Source organism: Chlamydotis macqueenii, chromosome 2 (genome assembly GCF_036417535.1).
Source record: "Chlamydotis macqueenii isolate bChlMac1 chromosome 2, bChlMac1.mat, whole genome shotgun sequence".
In the NCBI taxonomy this organism is placed as follows: Eukaryota; Metazoa; Chordata; class Aves; order Otidiformes; family Otididae; genus Chlamydotis; species Chlamydotis macqueenii.
The window spans coordinates 62,428,191-62,448,488 of NC_141557.1; the positions used below are offsets into that span (position 1 = coordinate 62,428,191).

Sequence of the window (20,298 nt, forward strand, 5' to 3'; positions counted from 1 at the left end):
GGTACCTATGAGAACAACATGCAGCAATCCATAAGCCATAAACATGGCTGCACTGTGCCAGATCAAAAATCTGGTGCATCTGACAACAATCAGCAACTAGTACTTTGGAAAGAGTATAATAAGCCATTTTTCTGTGCATTCCCTGCTGATTGATTAGCCAACCAAAAACTGTCCCTGGCATGTCTTCTCTATAGAGATCTTCAGAAAAATACAGCCTGGATCACTCTGTGTGTCAGAAAGGCACTGCCAGAAAGGAAAAGTAGGGATCTGTCTTCAATGGTGAAAATGTTTCTCCTTATATGCTGTCAGAAGCTCTCTTGTTTCAACTTAATGCCCATTGTCACTTATCCTACTGCCAAGCACCACTGTCAAGGGTGATCAGAGAGCTGGAGCACCTCTCCTATGAGGACAGGCTGAGAGAGTTGGGGCTGTTCAGCCTGGAGAAGAGGACGCTCTGGGGAGACCTTATAGCGGTCTTCCAGTACCTCAAGAGGGTCTACAGGAAAGAGGGGAGAGACTCTTCAGTAGGACCTGTTGTGACAGGACTAGAGCTAATGGTTTCAAAACAAAGGGAGGTAGATTTAGACTAGATATTAGGAAAAAAATTTTTACAATGAGGGTGGTAGAACACTGGAACAGGTTGCCCAGAGAGGTGGTGGATGCCCCATCCCTGGAAACGTTCAAGGCCAGGTTGGATAAGTCTCTGAGCAACCTGATTTCATCAAAAATGTCCCTGCTTCTTGCAGGGGGGTTGGACTAGATGACTTTTGAAGGTCCCTTCCAACCCTAACAATTCTATGATTCTATGATTCTCTCTGTCCTTATCTCAAACCTCAAGCTTTTTGTTATCTTTTCCCCATGCCCTCAGAGGGTGGGGAGAGTGAGTGAAAAACTGTGTAGCTTTGCTCTGCGCAGGGCTAAACTAGGCCACAACCTCACTGTACAGCCTGTTCCAATGTGGATCTATCTTCAGTGTTGAAAATGTTTGTCATTATACGCAGTCAGAAGCTCTCTTGTTTGAACTTAATGCCCATTGTCACTTGTTCTGCTGCCAAGCACCACTTTCAAGCACTGTGCTCCATATCATTGATGAACCCTGTTGTAGGTATTGGTAAGCTGCCAGGTCTCCTTTATAGAAGAAACAGCTTGCTTACTTCTCCAGGCTGAAGAAGATAAGTTATTTCAGCCTTTCCTCACTGAACAAGTGCTCCCGCCCTTGTGTGTCTTGTAAGCTGTCCGCTGAGCTCACTCTACTTTATTGATATCTGTCTTGTAATAGAGGACAACAGCAGGCACAGTGTTTTAGATGTTGTCTAACAAATCCTGAATAAGTGGGAATAATTTCTTCCCTAAACATACTATCATGTAGCCAGACTTCCTGTTAACACAGTTTGCTTTGCTGCCAGGACATGTTGCTGGTTTATATAGAGCTTGCTGTCCACCAAGATCCCCAGGTCCTTCTCTACAGAGCTGCTTCCAGGTTTGTCTGTCCACAGCCTGTGTCATTGCAAAGGACTATGCCTTCCCAGGTGCAGGACCTCGTGTTTGTCCTTGCTGAGTTTCGTAAGGTTCGTGTTGGTGTATTCCTCCAGCCTGTCCAGGTCACTTTGGATGGCAGTCATGCACTTGAGCATATTAATTGATGCACCTCCAACTCCTACTTTGGCATTATCCATAAACTTTATGAGCAAGCACTCTGTTGCCTCGTCAGGTCGCTGGTAAAGATGTTAAACAGATCCCAGGATGGACCCGTGAGTCCCATTAAACACTATGCTCTGAGTTCAATCATCCAACTATTTCTTTACCCATCTTGTTGGTCTTCCATCCAGATTGTAATGTCCTAGCTTGGATACAAGAATATCATGGGAGACAGCATTGAAAACTTGCTAAAATCAAGGTGGATGACATCCTCCTTATCGCAAATACAGTAATTTAATCACATAAGGCAATCAGGTTGGTCAAACATTATCTACCCTTGGTAAATCCATGTTGACAATTCCTAGTTACCTTTTCCTAGAAATATGCCTAGAAATATGTTCCAAGATAACTTTCCTCATCATTTTCCCAGAGATCAAAGTGAGGCTGGAAAGTATGTAGTGATGTGGATTGTTCTTTTGGCTTTAGAGTAAAAGTAATAATCTGGGAGTAAATGTTCCAAATGAGTTTTGCCAGTTTTAAACTAATTTTGTATTATCCGTACACTGATCACAAAAAATATAAAAAGTTCTAAATTCTTTTTATGGGGATTTTCAAGTATGTTCTGGATTGCGTATTAGTATTTGGAAATCTGTATTTGTCTTTGTTTCTTCATTCAGTTTTAAATATAAAATCCACAGATTTTACCTTTCAACAACCTAGTCCCTCATTGTTTTATCTGTGGTCTTCATGGAAGAGACACACACACTTTTATACATATCAACAAAAATGAGGATGGAACAAGACTTGTCTCAGCAGTGACAATGGAAGTTGCAAGTTGTAGCTAGGGAGGTTCAAGCTGAGTGTCAGAAAAACTTTCTCCAATAGGATAATAGTGCAGCACTGGAACAGGTCACCCAAAGAGGATATAAAATCTCTGTCCTTAGAAGTTTTCAAGATTTGGTTAGACAAAGTCATGGCTGAGCTGATCTACTTATATTAGTGGTCTACTTACATTACCTCAAAAGGTTCCTCCCAACTAAAATTTCTTCCATGTCTGCATGCAGCTCAGTGACATAGGTTGAGGGCTGTTTTTTCTCTATGTCTTTTCAAGTTCCCTGTGGCTGGACACAGAGTGGGCAGAATACCAAAGAAAATGTATCATTAGTGCAAGTCCATCATGGAAAAAGTTACAGTGAATTTACTCTTTCCCAGGGGAGCAATTCCTAAGTCACGTTTACATAAGCTTTATCTTGCTGTTGTGCCTGTGGTGGCAGAGGTCACATTCAAGAAATTCCATTCTTGCATTCTGAACATCATCCTGAACACAAAAGGCAAAGATTGGAAATCAGAGAGTCTGGAAACAGCTCTGGGCTCTTACAGAGGGCCAGAGTGAAGGCTTGTCCTCACCAGTGTGAATCCTTCAGTGTCACCCTTTCTATTTCCTAACAGACTGTGCAATGTGGTGCCTACTATGTTCCTTGAAAATCAAGTGTACAGCCTGAGCACTTAGTTCTTAGGCTGCACAATTGTCTCCAAGAAAATGTGGAAGCCGTTGTGTTCTCAATTAAGCAATGCTAAAACAAGTGTTGACAGAAGGCATACATAAGAGGAAACAGAGGATGTAGATTGAACTATGGAATATCTCTTTCTACTATCACCTCAAAGGAAGTTATTAGGATCCCAGCACTTGCCGCACCCACATCAAATCTCTCTCCTGTTACTGAGGGCTTTCTGTAAGTTCTGGACCTTTCATGAAGAGGAAAATCCTTACTGTCTGAATTAGGGTGTATGAATGGGTGCTAAGAACTGTCAAAGAAGAAGCCTAAACTACAAGGAGATAGTCTAGGTGACACAGAAAGTCTTTTCTTTATCACCAGAGGACAGAAAATCTGGAGAAAACAATATCTGTGGTTTTCCCAAGAAACATTATCTTCTAGGGGAAGGTTTTGAGATGGTGTCGTAGTTCAGCCCCAATCGGGACCACACTACGCAGTCTCTCTCTCACTCCCCCCACCCTCCAAGAGAATAGGGAGAGATAATATAAGAAAAACAGCTCGAGGTTTGAGATAAGGACAGGGAGAAAATCCTTAAAGTTACCGTTACGGGCAAAACAGACTCGACTTGGGGAAAACTATTCATTTATTACTACAAACAGCAGGATAATGAGACAGAGAACAAGAAAACTTCCCTCCGCCCCTCCCTCTTCCCAAGCTTAACATTATCTCTACTACCTTCCCCACCCTGAGCGGCACAGGGGAGAAGAGGGAATGGGGGTTGCGGTCAGTTCATCACGTGATGTTTTACACCGCTGCTTCATGGTCAGGGGAAGAACTCCTCACATTCCTCCCCTGCTCCATTGTGGGGTCCCACCCATATGCCACAGCCCTTCATGAAACTGCTCTGGCGTGGGTCATCTCTTCCACGGGGTGCAGTCTTTTCAGAACGGCTGTCCCAGAGGGCCCTCCATGGGCCACAGCCACCTTCAGGCCTCCACCTCCCCTGGTACGGGGTCCTCCACGGGCTGCAGGTGGATCTCTGCTCCTCCGTGGACCTCCATGGGCTGCAGGGGGACAACCTGCTCCACCATGGTCATCACCACAGGCTGCAGGGGAATGTTGGCCAGGAGCCGCATTACTCCTCCCCCTCCTTCTTCACTGACCTTGGCATCTGCAGCTGTTTCTCTCACAAGAAAAGTTCTTCACAACAGGCAGGCAGACGCCTCTCAGGATCTCTTCACATCATCCATCTCATCCCCTTTCCACTTCTTGCAGCCAGGCCAGGCCAAGTCGGGCCCAGTCAGCTGCCTGGCGAGAGGCCAGAGGGTGAGGCCTGCAAGGCCCACAAGGCCTGCGCCTCGGCCTGGCCGAGTCCACTGAACAAAGGGGAGCGACTTCTAGCAGTTTCCTACAGAAGCTACCACCTTAGGCCCCCCCCTCACTAAACAAAACCACAACAGATGACCAGGACAGCAGGAGAATACATTGAATCTGGTTTTATGCACAGAGGCAGGAATAACGTTCTATAACTCTGGTTTTGGATAGTTCTCAGTTCAGTCCCCTGCAGGAGCTAGATTGTAACAGGCTGTCCTCTCTGTAGTGTCCTCCTATTCATTAGGGCCTGCAGTTGGGAAAGAGAAGGGATTTAGTGCTTCTCAGAGCTTCACTTATTTCTGAGCAGCTATACCTATACAAATATCATTCTGTATATATCTATACAAATATACTCGTATAGCTCTGTAAGGAACACTGCTGTGGGCAGTCCACATGCAGTGGCATGCTGCTTTATTTTCTGTGGGGCAGGAGAAGATACTAAAACACCCGCCTGTAATCTCCTAATCCATTTCACCATTGCCTTTCTGCACAGGCAGTACATGTGGACAAGTAGAGGATATCCACCCTGCCATTCTTTTACTAGACACATCTTTTCAGTTCTGTTGGCTGATGTTGATAACTAACCTTTGTGTGTGGTTATTAGATACTACTGCTTCATTCCATGGATATGTCTTCATGTCTAAACTGACTAGGGTTATTTCAAGAGATTTTGTTGGTTTGGTTTTTTTTTTGTTGGTTTTTTTTTTTTTCCAATTGCGTCACTAAATTACAAATGTACCTTTTTTTCATTATCCTAATTCTTATAATTATATGAGGTAGATAATCACTATTATCTATCAAGTTCACATTCTTATGAGTGTAGTGTTAGGTTTGGGTTGTTTTTCTACTATCTTCAAGGAAATATCTCTATTTATCCCATTGTTTTCTATTGCAGATACTTAGATTTGGGATATTTACCCATACTATGGGGTTGGGGGGTTTCATTTTACAGCTTTTAAAAATAATTTCTCAAAATGCAGTATTTAAATCTTTGTCCTGCTGTTGCTTTATTTATCTTCCCAGTGAGAAATAAACATCAGGAATGCTTTATGGACTGTACAATTGAGCACATTCTGAGTTGTATGAATTATTTTCTACTGTTCATCTGAAGTATTGGTTATTCTACATCAGAAGAGGGAAGTCACTGGACGTTGCATTTAAAGGGAAAAGTTGTTCCTCCTTTCTCAAAGTAGGCAAAACCCAGTCTTATTAAGGATTTTAAAACTCAAACCCCTTTAATACTATTAATTACTATCTTAATAGTGTAAGTTTACTGTGGTTCAGATAAACAGGCTGCATAAAAAGATTTCTTGTTCTCCAAAGATTAATTGAAATATTCCTATACAGAATGTCAAGAGTAAGGCATATAGTTACATGAGAAATAAGAGCAGAGAAAATATGCATTTATTTCCTTTCTCAAGTGGAGTAAATAAAACTGAAATCAAATTAAAGTACTTTTGTTCAGCTATAGTGAGGATCAGATCTGGCCTGCTGTGGAGAAGTTTTCCTTTCCCCTTCAAATGGAGCCCTAAAGCCTATTTGCAATATGTTTCTTAATAACAAGAAATATCTTGAAGCTTTTCCTCAATTATAAAGTTATAAAACCAGTGAGATAAAAATCATGCCAATGATATTACCTCTCTTCCTTTTGCTGACAACTCAGAAACTATTTCAGCAAGCCCTGTTATGCCATTTTGCACATCTTAACCTGGCTCAAGACCAGGATGCTTGTCCCATCAATTCTGCTTCAGGTCACCATGGCAACATGATAACTTTTAAATTTTATTTAAATTGCCAATGCAGATTTGCATGAAGTAATCTCCTCACTACACTGTGACAGCACTTCTCCAGGTCGCTAGTTGTGGTAGGGAGTAGGCTATTTACATTCCTGCATGCAGCTGATACCAGGTTATTGAAATGGTCACCTTTTGCCCACTCACAGCTGAGGTGGGAAAGGGTGGGTACCAGCCAGCTCTAGGCTTTTAGACCTGCAGTGATAACTTTACATTCTCTGTGTTTTTCTCCCTCTCTATGGATTTATTGAGCGTACATCACTTGGTTTGGAGGAATGGAGTTCAAAGATACTGTGCTAGTTTTTCTCAAGAGCTTGACCAAATTAGTGTGCTGTATGCTGATAAGTAGAAACTAGATGTGTACTGTAAAGAGGAAAAATGAAATAAAAGGTGAACTTGTAAATGAAAGAGGGTGTGTATATTGGCCATTAACAAATTTCAATTTTTATGATTGCAATGACAGCTAATGTTTCGAACGGCAGCATAAGAGCAAGGACAGGTATTGGCAAGATATTAAGTGGGAAAGACTTGGATTTCTATTTTGCATCATAAATGTGGTAGTTCTGATTACTATACTTTGAAGAAGGTAATCTACTGATGCTTGCTTTAAAATATGTAATAAACCTTCTTTTCTCTAAACAGTTTTTTGTTATTTTTTTTTTTTAGCCTGAAAATACTTTGGCTGAGCCAGTGGAAGCTCCCCCAACTGTATTGTCTTATTTGGAAGAAAATGGTTTCTCCGGAAATCACAGATCAGAAGAAACCTCTGAAGTGACTAAACCTAAAGAACAAGGCACTGCCTTTTTTTTTTTTTTTTTTTTTTTTTTTTTTTTTTTTTTGTGGGGTGGGGTCATTTACATTCTCTAGGTCTGAGTCTGTCATTTCATAGAATCATAGAATGGTTTGGGTTGAAAGAGACCTTTAAGTGTCATCTAGTCCAATCCCCCTGCAAGAAGCAGGGACATCTTCAACTAGATCAGGTTGCTCAGAGCCCAGTTCAACCTGGCCTTGGATGTTTCCAGGGATAGGGGATTTACCACCTATCTGGGCAACCTGTTGCAGTGTTCTGTCATTCCCCTGTGTATGAAATGACTGTCATATTTTGGATGCTGTCAGGAATGGAAAATCCTATGGTTTTGGACATCCTGTGTGTTATAAAAGAATTGAGACATCAAATATCTAGTCTTTGAAACAGTAGTCTCTTAGACTGCAATTTGTTAATAGCGGCAAAGGTAAGTAGTAGCATTTGACACATTTCTCACTTTTCACTCCATATAGGTGCTTATCACAGTTATTCTTAAAAATCATAGAATGGTTAGTGTTGGAAGGGACCTTCAAAGGTCATCTAGTCCAACCTCCCTCAAGGAGCAGGGATATCTTTGACTAGGTCAGGTCTAGACTAGAGCCTCATCTGACCTGGCCTTGAACGTTTCCAGGGATGGGGCATCCACCACCTCTCTGGGCAACCTGGGCCAGTGTTCCACCACCCTCATTGTAAAAATTTTTTTTCCTAATATCTAATCTAAATCTATCCCCTGCTATTTTGAAACCATTAGCCCTCATCCTGTCACAACAGGTGCTGCTGAACAGTCTCTCCCGTCTTTCCTTAGGCCTCCTTTAGGTACTGGAAGGCTGCTATAAGGTTTCCCCAGAGCCTCCTCTTCCCCAGGCTGAACAGCCCCAACTCTCTCAGCCTGTCCTCATAGGAGAGGTGCTCCAGCCCTCTCATCATCTTCATGGCCCTCCTCTGGACCCAAATGCAGAGAATAGATTTACCCTTCCATAATGTGGAAGTTTCGGTCACAGAACTATGATTTGTATTTTAAAATGAAAAAAAAAATTAAAATTGGATAAACCAAAGAAGCTGACCTGAGGAGCTGCTGCTGTGATACTCTGCAACACTCCAGTAAAGTGCAAGTGTTAGGCAAAGGGAATGAAAGGAGAAAAATCTTCTCCATTCTGTTCAGGTCAGTGAGAAACATGGCACTTCTTGAAACATACCTCTGCAAATAGTGCTACTGGCTCTAAAGACATGTGGCACCTTTAAAAGGAATTTATGATGATTATTTAATTTGATGACCTTCTCTTATAGTGAAGCACAACCTTTCATGTAAAAGTGAATACCACTACTGAATAAACAACTATATCCTACTTATTTTCACTGCAAAGGATGTGAATCTGCCTAGTGCACCAATGGGATGTTTTGGATGCAAGTGTATGCCGCAAAGTAAGAAGAGCAAGGCATAATGCACTGAGGAACCCAATCCTCCACTAGTAAGAGAATTTCAGTGCAGTCCTAAAAAACAAAAAGGAAAGTGGGTTATCTTAATAAAGCCAAAGACATTGTTCCTATTTAAATTCCATACATACTTCAGATAGTACCTTTGGTACATACCTCTTATTTTTATGTTATATAGATGAAAAATCTGCAACCGTTAGAGTAGAGCTTGAGGCAAAGAGGATGATGCAATACAGCCTTTGTCCTTAAAATAAACATTTTTTAAATAATTTTATTCTCACTTTTCTTTTTCTTTTCTTTCCTTTTAAAATTTTCAGTTATAAAATGACTAATATTAATCTTTGGCATGTATTTTGGTCATAATCTAAATGATTTCTTTTTTTTCTACAACTTGCAGCATCTGTGCTCTGATAAATACCTCTGGATTGGTTTTATTTTTCTCTGCCTCTCATTAATAAATGCTTATTTTATTTAGATTCAGCTATCACAGGAACTGGACAAGGCAACAGTGAGTCTACCACTGTCACACAGAAAATCTTAAGAGAAGAAGATGGCTCTGGTGTTAGTGTCTTGCCAGCAGTAAGCAGGAAGGTCTGTACAATGAGTCTATCATATACCTTATCTTTTGGTCCCAAGAGCAGGAAAACATATGAATTTTAGGTGCTTTTCTGAGTTTCTACCTTTATCTATTCTATCTTAGCAGCATGCCAAACAGAAGTTATTTTTTAAATTCTTGAATGTCTTTTCATGACATCAGACTGAAAAGCACTGACAGTATGCAGAAGTTTGAATCTATAACCATTTGGATGGACTTGAGACTTCGACTAAGCAATTTTTGATGGCTTTTTCAGTTTGTTCTTTAGTTTTTCATTTTTTAATTTTGCATTTAAGAAAGTGAGAAACAAAGAAAATAACCAATGTAAATCCTCATCATATAAGCCCACAATTTTTATTCCCAAAAAGTAGCTATCTTGGTTTTACTCACAATAACTGCCTTGCAGGTGAAAGTCCTGCTTCCTTCTCAGAAGTGTGGCATATAAACAAATTTTAAATTACACCCTTTGAGTGCTCACCAAGTGCTTCTGTGTGAAGTAACAAGTGCAAAGCAGCACTTCATTGTCACAGTGCTTTATTATCAGGTGATTCAAACTGAGGACTAACATTAAAACATGCTAAACTCTGGAGGAATCCATGCCTAAAATGTGTATCATTGGCTTTCCTTAGTTGCCCACAGACTAATCTGAAAATTTATAGTTTATGCAAATCATCCCTTTGTAAACTCAGTCTTACTTGAATTACCATCCAAGAGGTTGATTCTGTATTCTATGGGAATGATTGCATGAATTGCACTGGGAAAGTGTCTGCAACTCCTGGTTATTTCTTTAAGAAAGCAGCATATACTGCCTCCTGACAGCTGCATACCTTAACACCTTGAGATGAAAAATCCATTTAAAAAGTAACCAGCACCTTTCCTGGCATTCATAATAAAAAGGTGTTTTGACTAATAAAATATTAAGATAGACAACCTTTCTCCCCGTAGATGGCCTTATAAAGGATCAAAGTTGTGGTAAGTCAGTAAAGTTGTTTGGGGTCCTTGAATTACTCATGTCTTTGTCAGAGCAGTTACATGAATAAATGGTGTTTACAGCCACACCTAGCTTCTCTGTAGGCTGCCAGCACATTTTTTAGAAGTACTCTACAAGAGGCAATATCTGGACATCTTTCATCTGTCAGAGATGCCTTCCAAAAATTATGGTCAGGCTGTCTTATTGTAAGTGTCCAAGCAGGAATTCCTTTCAGGATCCCTCCTTATGGAAAAGAGATATGTGCTGTTATCAAGTGAGTTGTACATTACTGAACAGAGGAAATTCTGACAAAGATGGACTGTAATCTAATTGGCAATTCAATTCTGCCAGGACCAAGAGTAACTATAAATTACACGCAAACCATTTAGAGTAGTTACATTTTCAAAATAACTTCTTTTCACATCCCTTATGAAATTAGATAATCCTTTTGGGTAGGCTCCTGTGGGCTGGGCTCCTAGACAAGGAAATTAAGAGAAAATGCAAGGCTGTAGCCTGTTTTCTACTTTGAGATTCACACACTGCTAAGAAAAATGGAAAAATGACAGCCCTGTTTAACTCTTGAATAGAGACTACTCCAGCCTACACGATTGCAGGCACTAGAAACCTCAAAGTTGGTGGCTATGCCTTATGTAGCAAAGTCACCCCCTCTGGTGAGATACTGGGCTTTGAAAGATACTATGCCTATTGCATCTGAAAGGTAATGTGTAACCTGAATTTTGTGTGATTCTGCAAATTAAAATTATGTATGCCCTTCATTTGAAATCCTGTGAGTTAGAGGGCTCCAGCTACTCAAATATTTGCCCTGCTTGCTGACATATTTCAAAATAATAATCAGCTAGCAGTACATTTTTCATTAATGAACATTCCTGATTCAACAACAACCACAGATTTTTCTAAGCAGAAAATAAATAATGACATTTCCTTCCCCTTGCCTTTGTGACTCCTATGCCAAAAGTCCATTCTTCATATTTCTTGAAACTGCACTCGGATATGGCTGCTTCTGTTTGCCAGAAAACGTACAAACATGCATCATCAAGAATGAGAGAACTTTTATTCTAAAGTTCTACACAGTGTGTTTTATTCAAGTGTCTAAGTTTACTCCTTACAGGGTCTTCAAGCATTTCTGTCTTTATTGTGGTAAACTATAATAAATGGTGAAACATTAGACTAATTGTAGCTGACATACAAAAGGCTTTAATATGTGTTGGAGGACTTCCAAATATGATTCCTCTAACATTTTCATGCCTGCATTCACATTTTTTTTTAAATCAGAAGTTTTAATGTGAGGATGAACTATGGTTCTTACAATGTTTTTTTTTTTCAGTTTGGGGCTCTTTTTCTTAAATAAAAATCCAGTCTTGATTTAAGTAGCGTGACACAAAAAGCTTAAATCTATTGTGACAAGTATTTTTGCTACTTAATCATGTTTCCAAGTTTTTTTCTTGAACTTATTCCAGTTTTCACATCCTTTTCACTACATAGATATCCAACAGGGTTATAAAATATACTAATGAAAAATCTTTTAGAAAAGAATAATAAAAAAGTTGTCGATGCATTGAAAACTAGTCTTTGTGAGTACATAGTAGAAGTGGCCCTATATCCTGTAAGTTTAGCATTGTACAAGATCTCCATTGTACTAGTTATGCAATTTGTAACCCAATTAATGTGAGTAGCACTGATTAGGCACAGCATTATTTTTTCAATGTTGTATAGAACTCAGACAAAAGCCCCCCAGGAAAATTTGCTAAAGTCAGATCAACAGTGTTACTATTATCAAGCACACATAACAAAGAAAATTATGACCTGTTCATCAGACAAAAAAAAAAAAAATGCTGATTTAGCGTTCATTACGTTCACACTTCATTTTATATTAGAATAGAATAGAACTGAACTGAACTGAACCGAATTTCAGTTGGAAGGCATCTGCAACGATCACCTAATCCAACTGTCTGACCAATTCAAGGCTGACCAAAAGTTAAAGCATGTTATTCAAGACATTGTCCAAATACCTCTTAAACACTGACAGGCTTGGGGCATCGACCACCTCTCTAGGAAGCCTGTTCCAGTGTTTGACCACTCTCTCAGTAAAGAAATGCTTCCTGATGTCCAGTCTAAACCTCCCCTGTCACAGCTTTGAGCCACTCCCACACAACCTGTCACTGGATACCAGGGACAAGAGATCAGCACCTCCCTCCTCAGGAGGCTGTAGAGAGCAATGAGGTCATCTCTCAGCCTCATTTTCTCTAGATTAAGCAAGCCTAAAGTCCTCAGATGCTCCTGATAGGACATGCCTTCCAGCCCTTTCACCACCTTTGTGGCCCTCCTCTGGACACATTCAAGGACCTTCATATCTTTCTTAAATTGTGGGGCCCAGAACTGCACACAGTACTCAAGGTGAGGCCGCACCAACGCTGAATACAGCGGGATAATCACATCTTTTTACCACCTGGTTATGCTGTGTTTGGTGCACCCTAAGATGCAGTTTGCTCTCTTGGCTACCAGGGCACACTGCTGACTCCTGTTGAGCCTGCTGTCAACCAGCATGCCCAGATCCCTTTCTGCAGGGCTCCTCTCCCAGTTTATACTTGTGCCCAGCATTACTCCTTCCTACATGCAGAATCTGGCATTTTGACTTGTTAAATTTCATCCCATGAATCATAGCCCAGTATTCCCATCTATCTAGATCCTTCTGCAAGGCCTCTTGTCCCTCAAGAGAGCTAACAGCACCTCCCAGTTTGGTATCATCAGCTAACTTGCTAATGGTGCATTCAACTGCTGCATCCAGATCATTGATAAATATATTGAAGACAACTGGCCCTAGAATTGAGCCTTGAGGAACACCACTGGTGACCAGTCACCAGCCAGATATAGCCCCATTCACTGCAACCCTTTGAGCCCTGCCGTTCAGCCAGTTCTTCACCTGGTGCACTGTGAACCCATTTATCCCACAGTTGCACAACTTATCCAGAAGGATGCTGTGAGGGACAGTATCAAAAGTCTTGCTAAAATCCAGAGAAACTACATCCACCATCTTCTATTCATTCACTAGGCAGGTGACTTTATCATAGAAGCTTATCGAATTAGTTAAACAGGATTTTCCCTTTGTGAACCCACGTTGAATGTGCCTGATGATTGCGTTATTCTTAAATGCCTTTCAATAGTATTCAGTATAATCTTCTCCACAATTTTTCCAGGAACTGAGGTTAGACTAACAGATCCATAGTTCCCTAGGTCTTCCCTTACACCGTTTTTGTAGATTTGAATAACATTGGCTATCTTCCAGTCAGCAGGGACCTCCCCAGACTCCCAAGATCTTTGGTAGATGATTGAGAAAGGTCCTGCCATCACCTAGCTCCTTCAGTACTCTTAACAACCTGTATCAATGGTCCTGTTATCTCACTCAGGTTATGATCTTACCCACAGCTTAGTTAACCAGATTCTTTTCTAACACTTTTCCAGATGGGAAAAAAAGTCTCTAATGAGACAAGATGATAATATCTCTGATCTTTGCGAACTCTCCTAGTGACAAAACCCAGAAAGATCTTTGAAAAATCAGCTAACAGCTCCTTTGCTGAAAGCTGTCATTCTGCTGACTTTATTATAGTTACTATATTACATCTCTCCTAGTTTCATTAGCTACTAATGGAACACAAAATATTTCATTGCTATAAAATGTGAGTAAATCCTAGTGCTTCTTTCAAAATATGATACAAAAATTACTTAAACATTCTGTCCTGTATGTTGGATTTTAATTTAAATATGTATTAGTGTCCAAGCTTCATCATTGAAAGGGTTTATTTTGTTTTTGGTGCATTTAAGTTATTCTCTTTCTTCTTTTTGCTGTCTCTTGACCAAATACTGATGCTTAGCATTTTTTTTGCTCTTGCTTGTTGTCTGTTTTTACTCTTTGCTGTCAGTTTCCTCATTTCATTTTCTGTCACTTTCCTTTCTAGCCAAGCTGGGTATCTAACCGTCTTTTCTTAGAGCTGTAGATCTCAGGGGAGTTGGCTAAAGCATTCCTAAACATCTCTTTTTATCTTTCACAATTTTCTTCCAGACAGACTGAGTTTGTGAAACTGGTCTTTTTCAGACCTGCATTAGTGATTTAGACTGTGCAGATTTGTGCAGATATGAAATTAGACCATGGTCATTTGCATCTAGGTAACCAGCTCTCATTTTTTCCAGCTCAGTGAGCACTTTATTTGTACTTGCATGAATGATCTCTAACATGGACTGCTTTTGCTGAATGGAGTATGTTGTTTGCATGGTGCCTAAAGGTTTCTGACTGCAATGAACAAAGCACAGTTTCTAGGAGAGAGGGAAGAGAGGGGAAAAAAAAGAGAGAGAAAAAGGGGGAAAGTAATGCAACACATTTTTCATATTTCACATTTTAATTACTCAGGGTCAGAAAGATCAGGAAGGAGAGGATGGCCCCACAGGATCTCCAGGAAGGCCAGGAGTAGAAGATGTGCAGAAAAAAGATCAAGGACCTCCTGGACTTCCAGGGAAACTTGGACAACATGGTCAGCCTGTGAGTAATTTCTATCTATTGAAAGAATGCATGTGTTTTAGAAAGAGTAATAGTCATTCATCATACATGCATAAAGGGCTGAAACTCCACAGCCTCACGCACTGTCATCAGTTATACTTCTACAAGATGGGTTTTTAGCCCCACCGAATCAACTCAGGATTGTCATATCTGCTTTGCACATGTGTCAAGGGCTATACGAGGGCCTGATGAGAGACAATCATCAGAAAGCACAAGGCAAACAACTGATGTGCCAACATACTAACGTCCTTAGAGCGATAATTCCACAAACTCTTCAGCGAGCCTTTGCAGTGCTGCACCACGCTCCCAGCTGTCATATTTTAACGTGTTCAAAGCTGCTGGACTTCAGAACTCACATGCCTGTGTCAGTGGCTTCTGTATATCCAGGATGTTTCCTACTTCAGTTTCATACTTCATATGCTTCTGAACCATCAGAAAAAGACATTCCCAATTAAACAGAGAAGCAAAACAGATCACACTGTGACATATTATGTGTTACAGTTCTGGTTTATTTTGTCACTTCATCAGACATCAAGCTATAGTTCATTAGCTAACTAGCTTTTCTCTTTTGTTGTTTCTTTGATACAATGTTTTGTTTACCTTTTTAACAAATATGTTTTATTTTAGGGCATTCCTGGTAAAAATGGGTTACCCGTAAGTACTCTTTTATACGTGTTTTTGTTGACTGAATTAAAAAATCCCAACATTTTTCATTGGAGACTCAGCTACACTGAAGCTTAAGCAGCAAAGTGCTTTCTCTGTATGCTCTGTTTAGAAGGCAACTCTGGTGCTGTAGTTGACTTTCTCAGGTTTCCAAGAGTGGGGACCCAGGTTTCTGAGATAAATTTATTATTTCCCAGTTTCGAAGAAATTAAGAGGCATGGCATGCTATAAGCAGCTGTACAAGGTGTCCAGCTCTGGTGAGGTTGGCTTTTTTTTCAGACAGGAACTTCAAAAAGAGGAGATACTCAGACCCAGACCTCTTCCAGAGGAAACCAAAGTGCTTCGTTGACCCTTGTTGCCATGCTGCCTGCACCTAACCTCAACTGTATTAACATTCCAGAAATACTTCTCAACCCTTGTCTTGTGCAGTAATTCTGCACCTTCTGCTTCGTTCTTCCTCCTTTCCTTTCTCTACAGTCGCCTTTTTTACCCTCTCTTCTGTCACATTTGTTGTCATCTTCCTGTATTGTTCCTTCCTCCCTTCTCCACGTGACTCCCATCCGTAGGTCAGTTCACCATGAGCCACTGATAGATTGCACATGCATCCTCCGGGGCAAAATACTGACCAGCAATGCACACAATAACAAATCTCCAGCTGTCATATTTCATGAGTGTTTCAGCTGCTGTTGCATATCCGTCCTCTGTTGATGCTTTACTACTACTGATTTCCTTACTGTTGCTGCCACTTTGTGTGTCTTTCCTCTCTCGAAGACTTTCCCACCCAGAGGCTGTCATCATTGCCGTGCCTGCTCCTCCTTTTGTATACTGCCATGCACCACTGCTGTGAGCTTCCTGTCAATTCCTGTACCCTGCAAGTGAACCTCAAATGAAACTAGTATATTTTAAGATACCAAAAAAATTAATTCAGTAGTCATTCATAGAATGTGTTATTCAGCACATGCATGAATGATGTCTGCATACATTGGATGTTCAGAGAAATGTTGCTGGTTTTGAAAATATTTAACCAAAACTCAGGTTATGTTCCATTAGGGTGTTTATGGACAAGAGATGTACATTTTTTGTATTAACAGAAGTCTGTCTACTTTCAAGAGAACATTTTCAAATAAAATTCTATGAAACAAAAATAATGTGGAAATATCCTACAGAAAATTCTTCAAATGTAATTAAAATACTTCAAAAGCAATTGTTTTGTCCTTGTAAACAAGTCCTTCTCAAACAATCCTATTTCCTATCCTAGACATTTTGATATATCTTGTGAAACGAACCGTGTCCTGTATTTTTATAGATACTCTTTTGTTTATGTGCAGCTGGGTTCTGATCTTGCATAAACCTATGCAACTTTACTTTTGGATTCATGGGGCTTCACTCAGCAATAAAATTAGAATGCACTAGATTTATAATGGCCATGTGTTTGCCACTTTTCTGTAAACTTCATACCAGTTACTTTACAGGAAAAAATAATAGGAGAAAAAAATCCCTTTTAGTCTTACACATACTTTTTCTCCATAATGAGTTTATATGACCCATCTTTAAAATTAGTACAGCCCTAAAACTTGTGCAGTAGAGTCCATAATCACAGCTGTCCAGATTAAAAAAAAATGCCATTAGGAAAAAAAAATTATTTGCCTTCAATTTTTTTTTCCAGTGTCCTAACTGAGTTCATAAATAGCACTACTTTATAATAGCACTGACTTTAAAGGTGGTGGGAGTTCTTTCCAGCCAATGATCAAGCCTCTATAGGAAAAGCATATGCATGGTACATGTAGATTAGATGAACATATATAGAAAGGTTATTTCAGAGTAATTTGACTGGTGAAGTTTAAAATTGAAAATGGAGTGAAATGCTATGTAATACCACATGTTCCCTGGCAGCTGCATGTCCTTAGGAACCATCCTACTTAGTAGGAACTGAATATATTCCGGTGGATCAAGGCAAAAAGGATTTCAGTAGAAGGTGGGAACAGGCTAATGCCAATGGTATGATTTAGTGCACTCAGGCCAGCAGTTTGCAGTAGTGCATTACAAATATGTCTCACTATTCTCTGTTGACTATCACTTCTGTATGAAATTAAAAGTAGATTTCTTCCAAGTGTCCATTTTCTCATAGTTTGAAAGTTGTAGGGAAGAAGCAGAATTCTAGCCCAGAATTTACCTGCCATAAGCATATTCAGCAACTTCGGAATAAACAAAGACTTTCTTATCTCTTAGATAAGTAAATGGCTAAGAGTCAGAAAATTTGAAGAGAGCTTTTCAGAAAGCTGTCACTACTTTTTCTAGTGGAACATTATAGTTTTCAAAATATTTGTCATCAGTGCTGTGTGCTCCCATTGGTATCCTATCAAATTCAATGCACTGCCAAGTTTCCATCTGTGTCCCCCAAGCAGGCTTCATTGTCACTTTGTTGTGAACAGAGTAGATGTGGCGAGAGGCACACTTCGTGCACATCTAGCTGCATGGAGGTGTAAGTCCCATATCTCCTTCCACTGCACAAACCAGGAGTTAGAGTCTATCACCGTTATGCCCAATTTCTGCTGCTAAGTGTACAACCTGTTTAACCTGCATAAAAGAGAATGTCTAAGTAAAAATATTATTTCCTTTTTAGGGTGAAAATGGGCTTCAGGGGTTGCCAGGACTGAAAGGAAAAGCAGGCCTAAAAGGTGAAAAGGTATGTGTCCTGTTAATAACCAACAATCAATAAGATACCATTTATGCTTGGATGTGTGTTAATTTGGTACACTCTGAGAGAAAAAAATAATAATCATAGAATCATAGAATCATAGAATGGTTAGAGTTAGAAGGGACCTTGAAAGGTCATCTAGTCCAACCCCCCTGCAAGGAGCAGGGACATCCCTGACTAGATCAGGTTGCTCAGAGCCCCGTCCAACCTGGCCTTGAACGTTTCCAGGGATGGGGCTTCCACCACCTCTCTGGGCAACCTGTTCCAGTGTTCCACCACCCTCACTGTAAAAAAATTTTTCCTAATATCCAATCTAAATCTACCCCCCTCTATTTTAAAACCATTACCCTTTGTCCTATTGCAACAGGCCCTACTGAACAGCCTCTCCCCATCTTTCTTGTAGGCCCCCTTGAGGTACTGGAAGACCGCTATAAGGTCTCCCCGGAGCCTCCTCTTCTGCAGGCTGAACAGCCCCAACTCTCTCAGCCTGTCCTCATAGGAAAGGTGCTCCAGCCCTTTTATCATCTTTGTGGCCCTCCTCTGGACCTTCTCCAACTGGTCCATGTCCTTCTTATGTTGGGGGCTCCAGAACTGGACACGGTACTCCAGGTGGGGTCTCACTAGGGCAGAGTAGAGGGGGAGAATCACCTCCCTCGACCTGCTGGCCACACTCCTCTTGATGCAACCCAGGATGCAGTTGGCCTTCTGGGCCGCAAGGGCACATTGCCTGCTCATGTTGAGCTTCTCGTCCGCCAGCACTCCCAAGTCCTTCTCCTCAGGGATGCTCTCGATCCATTCTCTGCCTAGCCTGTATTTGTGCCTGGGATTACCACGACCCAGGTGCAGGACCTTGCACTTTGCCTGGTTGAACTATAATAATAATAATAAGGATATAATATAATATAATATAATAGGGAATCACAGTAAGAATTTAAACATCCTGCTATTCACCTATGAATCTGCATGAAGGGCAGCCATAAGAGAATCACAAGGATTTTTCAAGAATGTGGATAAACTTCAGCAGTAGAAAAAGTTGGGCTTTCACAGGAGAGCTAAGGAAGATATATTTAACACTTAATAAAGAAAAGTCAAGTGTTATATGTAATGGCTCTGTGCAACTTACTCCACTGGCTAAGTGATTTTAACAGAGGCACTATAATCCTATTACCCTTATGAAATGAACATAACTGAAATAAGAGTTAAACCATCTCAACTTGTATCCTTCTGAGCTGAAGTGAGCCATAATGGATTAATCTAGCATTAAAGCACATGTTGTACACAAAATTGGCATTCAGTCAGTTACTCCAAGGGCCTAATTAATAATTGGTTTCCTCTGTTTACCAAAACAATTCAGGCTTTATATATTCACAAACATCACCCATATAAAGCTCATGTATTCAGATTCAATTTGAAAGGGTCCAAAATAATTTCAAAGGTAAAATTAGTTTCCAGTACAAGTATCAGGTCACGAGACTGGATGGCAGCCCCCTGTCTCTCTGTCCAGCTGAACAGTCTGTCTGTTGTATGGGCAAAGGGTTATCATAAGCTGAAGAGAAGTGAAGGTATGTCAGGCAGCTAGGAAGGAGATTCCACAACCTCTCTGGGTAACCTGTTGCAGTGTTTGATCATCCTTAGGGTACAAAAGAATGGGTTGTACATTTAAATGGAATTTCCTATTTTTGAATTTATGCCCATTCCCTCTTGTTCTTTGCTTGGATACCACTGGGAAGAGTCTGTCTCAGTCTTCTTCGTTCCCACTCATCACATATATATGCATATTGACAAAATCCGCCCCCCCCAGTCATCTTTTCTCTGGGCTAAATAGTTTAATCTCTCTTAGCCTGCCCTCATAAATCAGAAGCTCCAGTCCTTCAGTTGTCTTTGTGACCTCTAACTGGGCTTACTCCAGTGTATGCCTATCTTTCTTATACTGAGGACCCCAAACCTGCACACAATACTTCAGGTGAGTAGAGCGGAAGGATAACCTCCCTCAACCTGTTGGCAATGCAGCAATTGGTGCATGTTATCATCTAAGTGTTCGTGGTTCTGACACTGAAAGAAGTGATTGTGATACCACCAAGAGCTGCAGTACCGTTAGTCTCACTTGAAAAATATTACAGCAGTTCTAGATACATTTTAACAGTAGCATACTCTAAGTAGTGTGGCATAACTTGTTCTACTATTGAAGTACAAGATAGACTAGGCTAAGGTTTCCAAATCTAGAAAGAGTAGCATGAACTAATTTATAGCAGTCATTTACCT

General features: G+C 40.4%; 1 protein-coding gene across 1 annotated transcript in view; it reads left to right on the plus strand.

The window, feature by feature from the left end:
- The window catches only part of COL15A1 (collagen type XV alpha 1 chain), a 153,225-nt gene that overhangs the window by 53,907 nt on the left and 79,020 nt on the right, over positions 1 to 20,298 (plus strand). Inside the window, exons 6-10 of the mRNA XM_086741476.1 lie at positions 6,968 to 7,094; positions 9,016 to 9,131; positions 14,529 to 14,657; positions 15,303 to 15,329; positions 17,962 to 18,024. Coding sequence (XP_086597602.1) covers positions 6,968 to 7,094; positions 9,016 to 9,131; positions 14,529 to 14,657; positions 15,303 to 15,329; positions 17,962 to 18,024 — 462 coding nt within the window. The remainder of the gene's footprint in view (positions 1 to 6,967; positions 7,095 to 9,015; positions 9,132 to 14,528; positions 14,658 to 15,302; positions 15,330 to 17,961; positions 18,025 to 20,298) is intronic.